A 12,487-nucleotide genomic window follows, 5' to 3' on the forward strand; every position below is an offset into this window, starting at 1 on the left:
ATGCCCCTCAAATTTGATACCGAGCCCTAACACCACCCTCCCCATCACTCCCAGCAGTAGCCCTCGCAATATGATAAACATGATCCTTCGCCTTAATCCCATCCTCACCCCCATCATCCACGAGACTCTCCTCCACAGACTTCAACCGCCTATTCTCCCTCGCCAACAAAACCCTCAAGAGCCCCGTACTCGTCATGCAAACCGCCATAAGCGCTAGATTGACCGACCAAGCAACAACATACCGCGGCCCCGCGTTCTCGGGATAAAGATACGGCGTCCAAACCAGTGCTGACTTACCAAGCGAGTTATTCATGGCTAGCCCGATAGCACGCACCTTTTGCGGCCTCGCGGCAATATTCGCCATCCCTGCGTTCGAAATCATCATGCACCCGTATGTCCCGGGGAGCATCATGAAGATGGCGACGTAGCGGGCGGCGCTGATGGTTGTTGCGACGGTGATGATTATTCCCGTCACTGCGATGGCGTTGGGGATGAGGATTGAGGGGGATCGCGTGGAATAGCGGTCGGAGAGATAGGAGTTTGTTAGGCAGACAAGAGCTGCGAGGACATAAGGGGGTGCGGTGAGGAGCAGGGTTTCAATAGTGCCGAAGCCGAAGTTCTGCACGAGGGTCGGGAGGAAGTTTGTTAATGATGCGACAGCCTGTAGGCAGACTTGGCTGACGATGCACACCCAGATGCGGTGGTTGGAAACCGCGAGTTTGGTGGCGTCCCAGGTTGAGAAGCCCTCGTCTTCTGTGCCGGCGTCTTCCGTTATGCGGATTATGTCCAGGGCGCGTTCTTCGGGGGACAGCCATTTCGTGGTTGCGGGCCAGTCGGGGATGATGAAGCCTGTTAGGATGGCGAAGAGGACAGTAGCCGCGCCCTCGATGATGAAGAGCCAGCGCCATGAGCGGAGAGTGTGATTCTTGAAGCCTGCTTCGATGCCGGCGGCGAAGAGGCCGCCAAAGGCGCCTGCTAGCATGGCGGCGCAGTAGAAGATGGCCAGACGGAACCCGATCTCTTTGCGGGTGTACCAGCCACTGAAGAGGAATGCACAACCGGCGAAGAAGGGGGCCTGTCAATGTCGGGATTGTGCATGGGATCCGGGATAGACTTGTTTACCTTCGTTATGTCGAGAATGAATCGACAGGCCGCAAGACCTGAGAAGTTCTGCACCGCCCCGTAGCTCCACTGGCTATTCCCCAAGCGACCATGCAGACCGAGAGATGGATGCTGGGACGGGTCAAAGAAAGTAGCATGTTACTGGGCACTGTGAAGGGTTAGAAACAGAAAACTTGAACTGGCGGCGTAACATACCTTGCATCAGAATGTACCCGATGAATGTGACGCTGAGGACGATGTTATATTGATAGCCCGAGAGGTTGAGATCTTCCTCCAACCCTTGGACACGGGCTTGAGGGAGCCTTTCATCTCTAGAATCTCCCGACGCATTGCATCGATTTTCTGCGACCTAGAACCTAGTCAGTCGAGTAATCACTACTATGGTAGGATCGAAGATGGGCAAAGGGAACTCACTCCTCGCTGGGCTCGCCATCATGAAGTTGAGTGACGACGGTGTGGTTCATCACGCAATGCAGATTGCGTTTGAGGCAGTAGCGGCACTTGCGACTGCCTGCCGAGAGTTCGCATCGTATATTCAGTTTCCTGCACTCGTGGCCTGAAAGGGAAACCGCGTTGGTGACCAGTTGACCCTGGACTTTCCTCGTTTGTTGCTCTCAAGACACAGTGCTCTTCATACAAGCCTTGACTTTCCTCCCCTGCCCAGGTCTCGTTCGAACGGGCCCTCCCTGTCCAGTGGCGGCCAAGTTGGTAGATTCCACCACGGAATCGACCTCTGCTTGTGGCGGAGCCGCAACGGTACCCTCAGCGTTTGAATCCATGAATACGATATGCGGTGGTTGGAACAGTCCGGGTGGGAAATCGGAGATGGAGAATCGGGAAAAGAAGTGACAAAGCTGGAGCGTCGCCAGTGCGGCTTTTGAGCCGACTTGCCGTCGGCCTTTGTCCGATTTCCCGGGGTTCCAAGCTACACCGACTTTGGATGTATCGGACAAGGCTCATATATTACCGTGGCTGAGTCTGGTCACGAGCAAAGCAAGCATCCCACCAGTCACAATGGGTAGCCTCGAGGACCCCAGCAACATTGGATTCATTGGCCTTGGGGCCATGGGCCTGGGGATGGCCCCCGACCTCCAACGCAGACCCCAGTACACCGTGACGGGGTTCGACATCTGGCAATCCAGTCTCGACAGATTCGTTGCGCAGGGTGGGCGTGCCGGAAAGTCCCCCAGTGATGTTGCTAAGAGCAGTCACATCCTCATCTGCATGGCGGCAACCGCCCAACAGCTGGACTCTATCCTGTTCGACTGCTCAGCTATCGACGGTACGTCCAACTCATACCTATAACAACACGTCTAACCCTAGCTACAGCATTGCCCAGAGACGCGACCGTGGTCTTGTGCTCAACTGTCCCACCCACCTATTATGACTCCCTCCCTTCACGCATCGCAAGCATCGGCCGCCCGGATGTCGCTGTTGTTGATGCGCCCGTGTCCGGCGGCACCCTTCGCGCGGCCAACGGGACTCTGAGTATCTTCGCCGCAGGATTATCCGATGCACTTGCTCGGGCGGCGAGCCTACTCAACGATATGTCGGGGCGACTATACATAAATTCCGGTGGCCTTGGAGCGGCCAGCAAGATCAAGATGGTTAACCAGCTGCTGGTGGGTACACACATTGCAGCAGCGTCAGAAGCCATAGCCTTTGCCACAAGGGCTGGTCTCGATACAAGAGAAGTATTCGACATTATCCAGCACACTTAAGGGAGTTCTTGGGCTTGGGGGAACCGCGTGCCACATATGCTGGAGCAGGACTGGACCCCTTTGTCCGCTTTAAACATTTTTGTCAAGGACATGGTATGCAAAACACTCCATAACAGTCTTCCGCAAATCTATTAACCTCGCTGGTAGGGCATTGTCGTCTCGACAGCACGAGCTACTCAGTTTCCGTTACCAGTTGCATCTGTCGCAGAGCAGTTGTATATCTCAGCTTCGGCCAAGGGGTATGGCAAGGAGGACGACGCTGGACTGGTAAGACTGTTTCTGCAGGAACCTGAAAACTCAACAATCACCGGACCAACGTCTTCCCTCGAGGTGTCAAAGTCACTGGATAAAACACCTACAAAAGTCGCCGTGTTTAATCTCGATGACCTGGGATGTGATCTAGCAGTGTCATTTGCCAATAGTGGTTTCAACGTCCACGTCTTCGACGTCGATGGCACGAAGGCCGCAGGTTTCCTTTAGAAAAATAACAAAGTTATCGCACACAAGACACCCATTGCCGCTGCAGAGGGCGCCGACGCTCTGATACTAAGACCTAAACATATAAATGAGGCGACGGATCTTCTCCTCGGAACCAGCAAAACTGCCGAAGCTCCTGCAGACAACGCATTCATATTATTGCTCTCAACAGCCTCTCCGTCACAGGCAAAAATCTCGCAAAGCAGCTGGCTGATTTGGGAACCGGCATTTCCCTGATCGATGCCCCGGTTTGCCACGGCGGCTCCTCCAAGGAGAGTCCGACCACAACCGTAAGTGAATATAGTCCATTCCAAAGCGTCTTTGACAGCTGATTATTACAGTAGATGCTGTACTCAGGCACCGATACCGCGATTGGCAGGGCCAGCGGCATCATTGCTGCTGCCCACGGTGCATTCGACAGAGTCCGACAAGTAAGCGGAGGGCTGGGCTCGGCATCGACAGTCAAACTGATTGACCAGATGTTATCCGGTATCCAGCTCCTCGCGGCGGCCGAAGCGATGGCGTTTGCATCACATCTAAGTCTCAGCACCTCTCAAATCTTCCACTTTGTCCGTAGTGCGGCGGCGTGGAGTTGGATGTTGGAGACTCGGGTCCCGATGATGCTGGAGGGTGCTTGGGCTCCTCCTTCTCAGTCTCGCTTTGAGGCCCCGTTATCGACTCTTGCGAGGGACCTCGGATGGTTCTTGGAGAGACAAAGGAGTTGATGTTCTGGGCTCCGATAACCTCGGCTGCGCATAATGTCTTCCTGGCGGCGCGGATGAAGGGCTGGGGCGAGGATGCTGATGCTGGTGTAGTGAGGTTGTATGAGACGGATTCCAAGTGTCCGACCTGATCCGCGGCGGCTCTTGGAAGTGATGATTGCAAGTATATAATCTGGGTAGGGATATGAAGACCTCACCCTTTTTAGTAGCTCAGATAGTTATATTAGAAATAGCTTTGTTCCTAATACCTCGCTAAATATAATGTGCAAGATCTTCTCTTCAAGAAAATGAACATGCAGGATCTTGAGCTAGAATCGATAATATATCCTCATCCTCTGATATCATGAATATACGCAGCGAGCATTTTGGGGAAGTTAATTGCCGTGCCTAACCTTGGGCCTGTACCTATCCATAGTGTCATGTTCCTGATGTCATGGCTTGCCTCGATTCTCGAGTCGCCGAGCTCGGGGATGGATTAGGGTGTGAAATCTGTGAATTCACCAGGCTGGTAATCTCAAGATCTAGGGTAAGGTAAGGCTTTGAATCATTGGGTAGACACTTGATTTTAATAGAATCAGTACCCTGGAGTAGTATCAATACCAGAAGGGCTATATCAATCTAGAAACCAATACTAAAAAAAAAAAAACTTGCAAACGACTTCTTGAGTCCTACAATTGTGTGTTTATGCTCTTCTTGTGAGCCACTAAGTAGGAGTAGCATGGCCATCACATTACTTCGGGCTTAACTGCTAAGAAAAAGTTGAAAGATTTAAGCTTTCTTATCAAGAGTAGGGACTCTTTGCTTCTGAAGCATATTTGATTAACCCCACAGGCTACAGCGGATCACCCAGTCGGATCCAGATCCCCCTGTCAAAGTCCGTGTCTTATGAAAAAACCATTGTTAGCGTCACACAATGTGCAAGTCCAACCCAGCGGCTCCGGGGTGACCGACCATATGGATGACGTCCTCGACTTGCGCCATTGCTGATATAAGGCCAGCTTTAGCTCCCCCTTCAGATTGTGTCTTATACTACCTTTTTATTACCCCTTATCCCCGTGTTCATGATGAGCGCATATCCCCTTAATTACCGAATTGCACAGGCTGTCGGCCTAAGTGGCGCCGCATGGCTCTCAGGTACGGTAGCTAGCCAGCTCACCGGTATGTTCTGACTCAATTAACTGCTCATCGCACCGCGCTCGCCAGGTAATATCGCCGCCCTAAGCTTGATCGCCGTGCCAGCGTTGACGCAAAGTCGAGAGGAGAAGTCAGTCTCACAGTCTACGGTTGTCAAGCTATGGAATAAAGTATACGATGCTGGCAAGGCGCAGAATCCGCCGGTTGCGGCCACCACCGCCGCTGCATTCCTCTACCTCGCCTGGTCGGTCCGCCACCTGCATGGCGCCCTTCTCTTTCGCCCCACGACGGACAATCGTGTTGCGCTCTATATCACAGCGGCTACTCTGACTGTAAGCATCGTGCCGTATACCATCGTCACGATGCGGCCGACGAACAATGCGCTCATCCAACTCGCGCGATCCCGTGATCTGACTACCGCGGAAGAGACTCAAAGCAACGACCTTCTTGGCCGGTGGATTCTTTTTAATGGGATTCGGAGCATCCTGCCTCTGGTGGGTGGGCTGGTAGGCATCACGGCGGCTTTTCTGTAGGCTGACGGCCACATGAAACCCTGTGGGTTGTCTGCTTCTTCTTATAGTTTTGACTCTTCATACTTACCTGGTCAATGCTCTGCGACGGCAGGCAGATGTGTAGATTGCGGTATGCGGACTGGAGACATTCAGCACGGCAAGAAGGTGGATGCAAGTGCAGGTGGCATATTCAACTTCTACTGCACAATAGTATCTCTTGATTTACACTCTAGTAGTTTTTTGGCCTTTCCCCTTGAGATTATACCCTGTAGTACGGGAGCTGTTTGCAGACGATCACGATTGAAGGGTACAAAAGCTGATGGAGGAAGTATCGAAGGGAATATGGATCTAGTTACTTGACATGAGAGAGATTCAAAGAGCATCTGGGCTGCGATTGCTGACCAATTTCTAGCACCAACTGATAGGCCGCTCCATCCGATTGGTTTCGCGCTCAGGGGCAGCGGATGTCTGATGAGATCATGGGCAATTGATTTGCGCTCCCTGGAGATCTTCAAGCACTCAGGGGTTGTAGCCATCTGCACCCCAAAACTGTCAAATCCGTGGAAAAGGGGCATTTAGAAAATGCAAAAGCCAGAGTCAAAGTGCGTATGGTGTTCTTCTCACTCCATGTCCTGTTTAGTGAGATATTACAAGTATACCTACAGATGCCTGTCCATGATCGAGGCTTAGGGCTTAGGGCTTGATGGTCGGAGGTCGGAGGTCGGAGGTCCGATTGCCCGACCACCGACTGTGGAGAACACTGCCCACCTGTTGCAATAGTAATCGAGCACAGACCTTGCCCGATGACTGGTTAGCAGCACAGGGTCCCGCTCTCCCACTGCAACCCTGGAATACATGGTGTTTCAAGCAAGCCATATATTGATATCACAATCTTGAGGCGATAATGCCGGTATAAGGTCCCAAAACTCCGCTCTGAAGGCAACATTGCAGATTGTATCTACACGAACCTTTCTTGCGTGCGCATATTTTGTCTTCTTGCGTGTCTTCTATCATCTCTCATCTACACCCAAACCTCTTCTGGCACAACATATCAAGGATTGCTTGATCACTAGCAATGAGTGACTCAGAACCCCCAGAGAGATTGGGTGAAGCTACTGAGGAAAATGAACACAACACAAATGAACAAGTTTCGCAGCATGGGAAGGCTGGTCAGCCCAGCTTGTGGAAAAGACTTGCACCCAACATCCCGTTGGTCATCATGATGTTCAAGTAAGTGAAGCGTGTGAGAATTTGACAATAAAGCTAACTTTTATTTTGCCTCTTTTCAGAGGCTCGCTGCCTATGACCATATCCCTCGCCATCTACCAATCCGGCCTTATCGCCAACCGCTATACCACGGTTGGATACATCATGGCAATGATCGCGTTCTTCAGCATGGCCCTGCTCCCCCGCGCCAAATACCTCGAAGGGCTCGTCCTGAACATTCTAGCAACCTGCCTCGGGTCGGCCCTGTCTCTTCTCACCATGTACTGTGGCGTCAAAGCCCGCGAACACACAACCGCGCCTGGGTCAACGGCCTCATACAACTCCTCGCAATCGGCCGTCTGCGCGATCTGGTTCTTCTGCACGCAATGGGCCGCGGGGACAGTCCGGGCCAGGATCCCCCTCCTGCAGAACTGCGTCTACATGTTTAGCGTTATGACGATGATCACCATGACCTACGCCCCCCGCTTCCACACCATGGATCAAGCCATCTCGCTGGTCGTGGAGTTGCTCGAGATTTTCTTCATCGCATTTGCAATTGCCACCGGGGTCTCCTTGTTCGTTTTCCCCATGACTACCAGAACGATCTTGTTCAGGAGGCAAACCGCCTATTTTGGGGCGTTGCGGGATTTCATGACGAAGCAGACCGCATACTATCGAGCCTTGGGGGCGTCTGCGCCGCCGGGGAGTGGGCAGATGTTCGGTAGGACAGATGCAGACAGGAAAAAATCATTCCGTGAGCGAGAGGCTTTGTACGGGAGTCTGAATCGCCTCATCGCCCTCCACATGGAAATGTACACGGACACGATCAGTGCTAAGCGCGAGATAGCCTTTGGCAAGTTGGATGCCGATGACCTGCACCAACTGTTCCGAGTCTTTCGATCTATCCTCACCCCAATGGCTGGCATTAAAACCATTCTTCAGGCCTTGGATGGAATGGACCCGGGGTATCCAACAGATCAGCCAGGAGTACGTGAGAAAGCAGTTCAGGACCAGGCGTTGCGAGACCTTTGGAGCCAAGTCATGGCGGAAGTTGGCGAGCTGTCCACGGATATCGCCCAGGTCATCGACGAAGGCTGGCAGCACGCGGCCATCGTGCTCGAATACATGCCCAAGCCGAGCAAAGATTCCGACTTGGAGTGCCAGAGGCTCGGTTCTCCCACCTTCGCAGACTACATGGATCGCAAGATTCAGGCATTCCGCGGCCGCCGCAGCGAGTTTCTCAGTACCTGGGCCAAGGATCAAGAGAGGATGTCGGAAGGGGAGCATGGACTGATATACCTCGTCCTTCAAGTCGAGAATCTCATCTCCAGCATCGCCGTGGCAGTCCACCAACTCGTTCTCTTCGCGGACTCGAAAGTGAGAGACGGCACAATGGCCAGAAAGAGATTTGTGTTTCCTCGCCTCCGTCACTTCACAACCCATCTACGCCATCCTACCATCCCACTGGACGAGACCTCGACTCCAGATGCAGACCTCACAGAGAGCGGGATCTTGGGCATGGTGGCTCGGAGCAAGGCAAACGACTACCACCATCTGCCTCCCAGCAACGCATGGCAGCGCTGGACGAACCATCTCCGTGCCGTACCCAGGCTGCTCCGATCAAAGGAATCTGCTTTCGGCCTTCGAATTGCTCTCGCCGCATTCTCGGTGGGAATCCTGGCGTACCTCGAGCAAACCTGGACGTTCTACTACCAACAGAGACTCATCTGGCCCTTGATCGTGATCCTGGTTGCCATGAATGTCGCCTCCGGAGAAAGTACCTTCAAACTCGCCGCACAGGTGATAGGCGCAACAGCAGCGATGATTATATGCTTTCTCTGTTGGTACATCGTTGACGGCAAGCCTGCGTGAGTCGACTGCTCTTCCCATATACTACCAAGCTAACTGTCAGCAGAGGGGTCCTAGTCCTAACATGGCTGGCCTTCTTCGCCCTCTCATACGGCTTCATCCGGGTCCCCAAATTCTTCGCCGTCTGGCTATGTGTCTTAGTCCCGATTGTCGCCGTCATCGGAATCGCCCTGCAGTCACAGAAGCTAGGTCACGAAACAGTGGTAGCCTCCGGACAAGCCGACTACCCCGTTTACTTGAGCGCGCCCTACCGGCTTCTCAACGTGCTCGCGGGCAGTTTCATCGCGTACGTCTGGACCGTATTCCCGTACCCCATTACCGACCGCGGGCTGCTGGGCGAGAAACTTGGCGATGTCCTTTGCTTGCTTGCCCAATACCAGGATTGCGCGCATTCCATCACGAGCCTGAAACTGCGGGGCGGAAGGGGAAAGGGCGACGATGCGGCATTGGCATTCAGGTCCAGCCCTGGGGGAACACTCGACGGTGCTCAGCAGCGCCTGTTCCAGCGGATCATGACGCTCATTCCACCGTTGCGCATGCACGCCCTCTTCCAGAAGTTCGACCTGCCCATTGGGGGGGAATACCCTGTCTCGAAATATACGGCTATCATGCAAGAAGCAACCAGGTATTTTCTCTCCTAACACTGCTGATAGACTTTGTTCCAACTGCTCCATCCTTGTTTCCAATAGCTATGATCGCTAACCTGTGGAACTCCGCCAAAAAGCATCATGAACTCCATCAACCTCCTCATCCACTCCTCGACGTCCTGGCCACCGCTCCCTCAATCTCCCGCCACGTCCACCGTCCTCGACTCCGTTTCCACCCACTCTCACCAGATGACCTCCGCGCTACTGATCCTCTCCGCCTCCGTCAAACACGGCACCCCACTACCACCGTATTTCCAAGCGCCGCCCGCAGTTGACTTCTCCCCTCTGTGGCAAGAGCTACCCGTGAGTCTGGACGCCCTGTCCGGGGAGAAGGAGAAGAGCGAGGCCGCGGCGGTGCATCGCGCTTGTGCGATGATGCAGATGGTTAGTGATATGTCGAACGCCGCGTTGGCCAGGATGGTCGTGCAGGTGCGGGACTTGGTTGGGGAGGTCAACTTTGCTGTGGGTGTGAAGGAATAATAGATGGGCTGTAAATGGAATAGAAGGCAGGCTGCAGATGACTGCGACGGAAAAGACCAACCTAGGTATTTACCATCCCTTACCTTTACTCCCACACACGGTGGTCCTGATCCCTTTTGTCGCACAACTTAGGAGCTAAAACAGGGTGTACTGTCTTCAGTCTGATATATCCATTGCTTAACGAATGCTCCCTCTGCCAGCATGGTATGAAGAAGAGGTCTCTAAGTGAATTCAACAGCAACCAGGGGGTGATGAACGTACCGCATCCCAGCCAATACAGAGATGGAATGACAATAATGTAGCACTGCACACAGTGTGAGATCCATAAGCATCCGGACCACTCTTCCTCGCATTGATTGGGTTCGGTGACACATTTCGACTGGCGCGTCCATTCAAAGGAGTCCTGGAACAAAGCGGCCTTTCAAAGGGCTGCGGCTTTGGTAGTAAACTTCAAATAATCACCGCGACAAAGATGGGACCATCAATAACCTGCCTAATGTCAAAAGATCAAAGGCGCTTCAATGGCATTCTGCCTGATGTAGGAAGACAATGCGGAGACAGTCACCGTACGCTGCTTGCCTCCCCAACGGCCATGTTCATCACTTCGGTATTTTAGTTCACTCAGGTACCTAATGGCTGACCTGAGAAGAAGGCTAGACAGCACGCGCCGCCTGATTGTACTAAAGAGCTCATAGGTAGATAGAGGCCGTTTCGCGGTGCCTGTCGCAATTTGTTTGTGGGCTGGGTTATCCAAGGACAAAAAGAGCGCGGGCATTGTTTAATAGCAACAAAGCGTTTGATTGAGCCAAGGCCCTGCAAGGCCGAGGGATCGAGTGCAAATCAAGGTATATAAGGAACCACGGTGAGACCAGAACAGAGAGATCTTCAACTGCTCAAGGCCTCTGTCCGAGTCTATCAAGCAGACCACTTTTCTTCCCGTCAAAACACACGCCTGTCCCCCACAAGATGCCGCGCCGTTTTTGTCTCGGGGCGCACCCAGCTGCCGAAGCAGCGGATATCCTGGATACAGCCTGCATCGACAATGTTTCATTCGGTTGGCTCACCGTCGCCCTTCTTGCGCGCGACTGGGGATTCGGAGTAAGTACCACCCCCCTTACCTACCATAGGTAAGCATATACATGGATCCGCTAACAACCCCCCAGGAAGTCGAGATAATCGTCCGCGATCGAGATCTCATCGCAGCCCGGGACACTCTAGCCAGCGCAGGCTTCCGCCTCTGCAACGACCAGTTCTGCGACCAACTGACCGACAGGCGCCGCCCTTTCCTAGGAGGCGGAGACAGCGCAGCCCCATTCATGAGCCCAGAAGAGTTATACTCTTCAAACCGGCCCAACAAAAACCATCAGCCCCCCGCAGCCCACTTCCACCTCGACGTCCACTACGAATTCTGCTACGTGCTCAAGCTCTACAAGAAAAGCAGCATCCTCCGCTGCATCCCCGTCCTGGAGGACGACCCGCGCAACGACGATCCCAGCTGCGTCTGGTTCTCGAATGACCGGCGTTTACCTGCGCCTGCACCGCCGGACGAACATGGGCCCTCCGGCCCCTGGAATGCTCTGGGCCCCGTGCGGATCCTGAGCCCGGCTACGTTCGTTGAGGTCCTGACCATGCTTAGGTGTCGGGACTGCGGTCTCCCCCGCGAGCTCGGCTGGCGTCAGATGTGGACACAGTTAGCTTTGGCCCAGGTGCAGCTGGACAGGCCGCTCAGGCCTGATTTCAAGGATGTTTGGGAGGCTGCGGGCGACTTCTTTGTGCGAGGCGTTGGGGCGCAGGATCCGTTGCCGAAGCTGAGTGACCTTCGTCGGCGGCTTATTGCTGATGGCGAGATCCTTGCCGAGGAGCTCCCGATTGTGATGACCTTCGGGTGCATTGGGGGACCTCAATCTGCCAGGGGGTTTGATTTGGAATTCAAGCGTGCGTAAGAGACATTTGGTTTTGCTGTGATGTTGTGATTCTCTCCTTAAGCTTCCGCAACTGTTTGCTTTGGTTTTCTGTTTCCTTGTTTTGTTTAGTGGTCCGTTATACCTAAACTGTTTATGTGTCAAAATCACTGCCTTATATGGTTGCTCATGCCCACCGGTAGTTTGTCCTTATTCCATATCAACCATGTAGCCTTCCTGCGTCTTTGCGGGGAAAATCTGTCCCTGAAGGTGTCTTGTGGGTACCCACTTTGAAGGATGAATAATAACTTGCCATTTGTAGCACAGTATAATTAGGTGACGGTAGCGCAGCTATTTATCGTACTATCGTTTGATGCCCTCCTGTCTGTACCCAGACTCGAAAAACAGTCAGCGCAGTGATTTGCCATGTTGTATCATCTTCTGTCTGCGTGAGGGAGCATGACTGGTAATAATTAGAATTTTGTTTAACATACCGCCAGGCCGTAAAAACTACTGGCTATAGGCCCGTCCTTTTACTGCAACAAATTTCGTCCTCGCCAAGTTTGTAGCTGACACCGAACGAAACTTGTTAATATGTATGTGCTATCAAGGCGGCATTGAAGGACAATCCCCTCCTTTCCCCCTTCTTCCTTGATGTAATGAGGTTTCTTCTCTTCGCCGAGGCTCCCGACCCCC

General features: G+C 53.2%; 6 protein-coding genes across 6 annotated transcripts; 5 read left to right on the top strand and 1 right to left on the bottom strand.

The window, feature by feature from the left end:
* Positions 1-7: 7 nt before the first annotated feature.
* DSM5745_09825 (uncharacterized protein) lies at positions 8-1,555 on the bottom strand (the record flags this gene model as incomplete). The annotated part of the gene is made up of 4 exons (XM_026751841.1): positions 8-1,075; positions 1,161-1,270; positions 1,318-1,464; positions 1,537-1,555. 4 exons carry the CDS (start codon positions 1,553-1,555, stop codon positions 8-10), a joined length of 1,344 nt encoding a protein of 447 aa, XP_026599573.1.
* A 581-nt stretch (positions 1,556-2,136) lies between these two features.
* DSM5745_09826 (uncharacterized protein) lies at positions 2,137-2,843 on the top strand (the record flags this gene model as incomplete). The annotated part of the gene is made up of 2 exons (XM_026751842.1): positions 2,137-2,404; positions 2,452-2,843. 2 exons carry the CDS (start codon positions 2,137-2,139, stop codon positions 2,841-2,843), a joined length of 660 nt encoding a protein of 219 aa, XP_026599574.1.
* Positions 2,844-2,879: 36 nt separating this feature from the next.
* On the top strand, positions 2,880-4,045 carry DSM5745_09827 (uncharacterized protein; the record flags this gene model as incomplete). Its single annotated transcript, XM_026751843.1, has 4 exons — positions 2,880-2,936; positions 2,991-3,312; positions 3,414-3,610; positions 3,665-4,045. The coding sequence occupies 4 exons, from the start codon at positions 2,880-2,882 to the stop codon at positions 4,043-4,045; spliced, it is 957 nt and encodes a 318-aa protein (XP_026599575.1).
* A 1,061-nt stretch (positions 4,046-5,106) lies between these two features.
* Positions 5,107-5,709, top strand: DSM5745_09828 (DUF1772 domain-containing protein; the record flags this gene model as incomplete). The annotated part of the gene is made up of 2 exons (XM_026751844.1): positions 5,107-5,200; positions 5,246-5,709. 2 exons carry the CDS (start codon positions 5,107-5,109, stop codon positions 5,707-5,709), a joined length of 558 nt encoding a protein of 185 aa, XP_026599576.1.
* Positions 5,710-6,763: 1,054 nt separating this feature from the next.
* DSM5745_09829 (MFS transporter) lies at positions 6,764-9,890 on the top strand (the record flags this gene model as incomplete). Its single annotated transcript, XM_026751845.1, has 4 exons — positions 6,764-6,918; positions 6,978-8,762; positions 8,810-9,388; positions 9,488-9,890. 4 exons carry the CDS (start codon positions 6,764-6,766, stop codon positions 9,888-9,890), a joined length of 2,922 nt encoding a protein of 973 aa, XP_026599577.1.
* A 966-nt stretch (positions 9,891-10,856) lies between these two features.
* On the top strand, positions 10,857-11,833 carry DSM5745_09830 (uncharacterized protein; the record flags this gene model as incomplete). Its single annotated transcript, XM_026751846.1, has 2 exons — positions 10,857-10,988; positions 11,054-11,833. 2 exons carry the CDS (start codon positions 10,857-10,859, stop codon positions 11,831-11,833), a joined length of 912 nt encoding a protein of 303 aa, XP_026599578.1.
* Between the last annotated feature and the right edge of the window lie 654 nt (positions 11,834-12,487).

Source organism: Aspergillus mulundensis (assembly GCF_003369625.1).
Source record: "Aspergillus mulundensis strain DSM 5745 chromosome Unknown scaffold_13, whole genome shotgun sequence".
Classification (NCBI taxonomy): domain Eukaryota; kingdom Fungi; phylum Ascomycota; class Eurotiomycetes; order Eurotiales; family Aspergillaceae; genus Aspergillus; species Aspergillus mulundensis.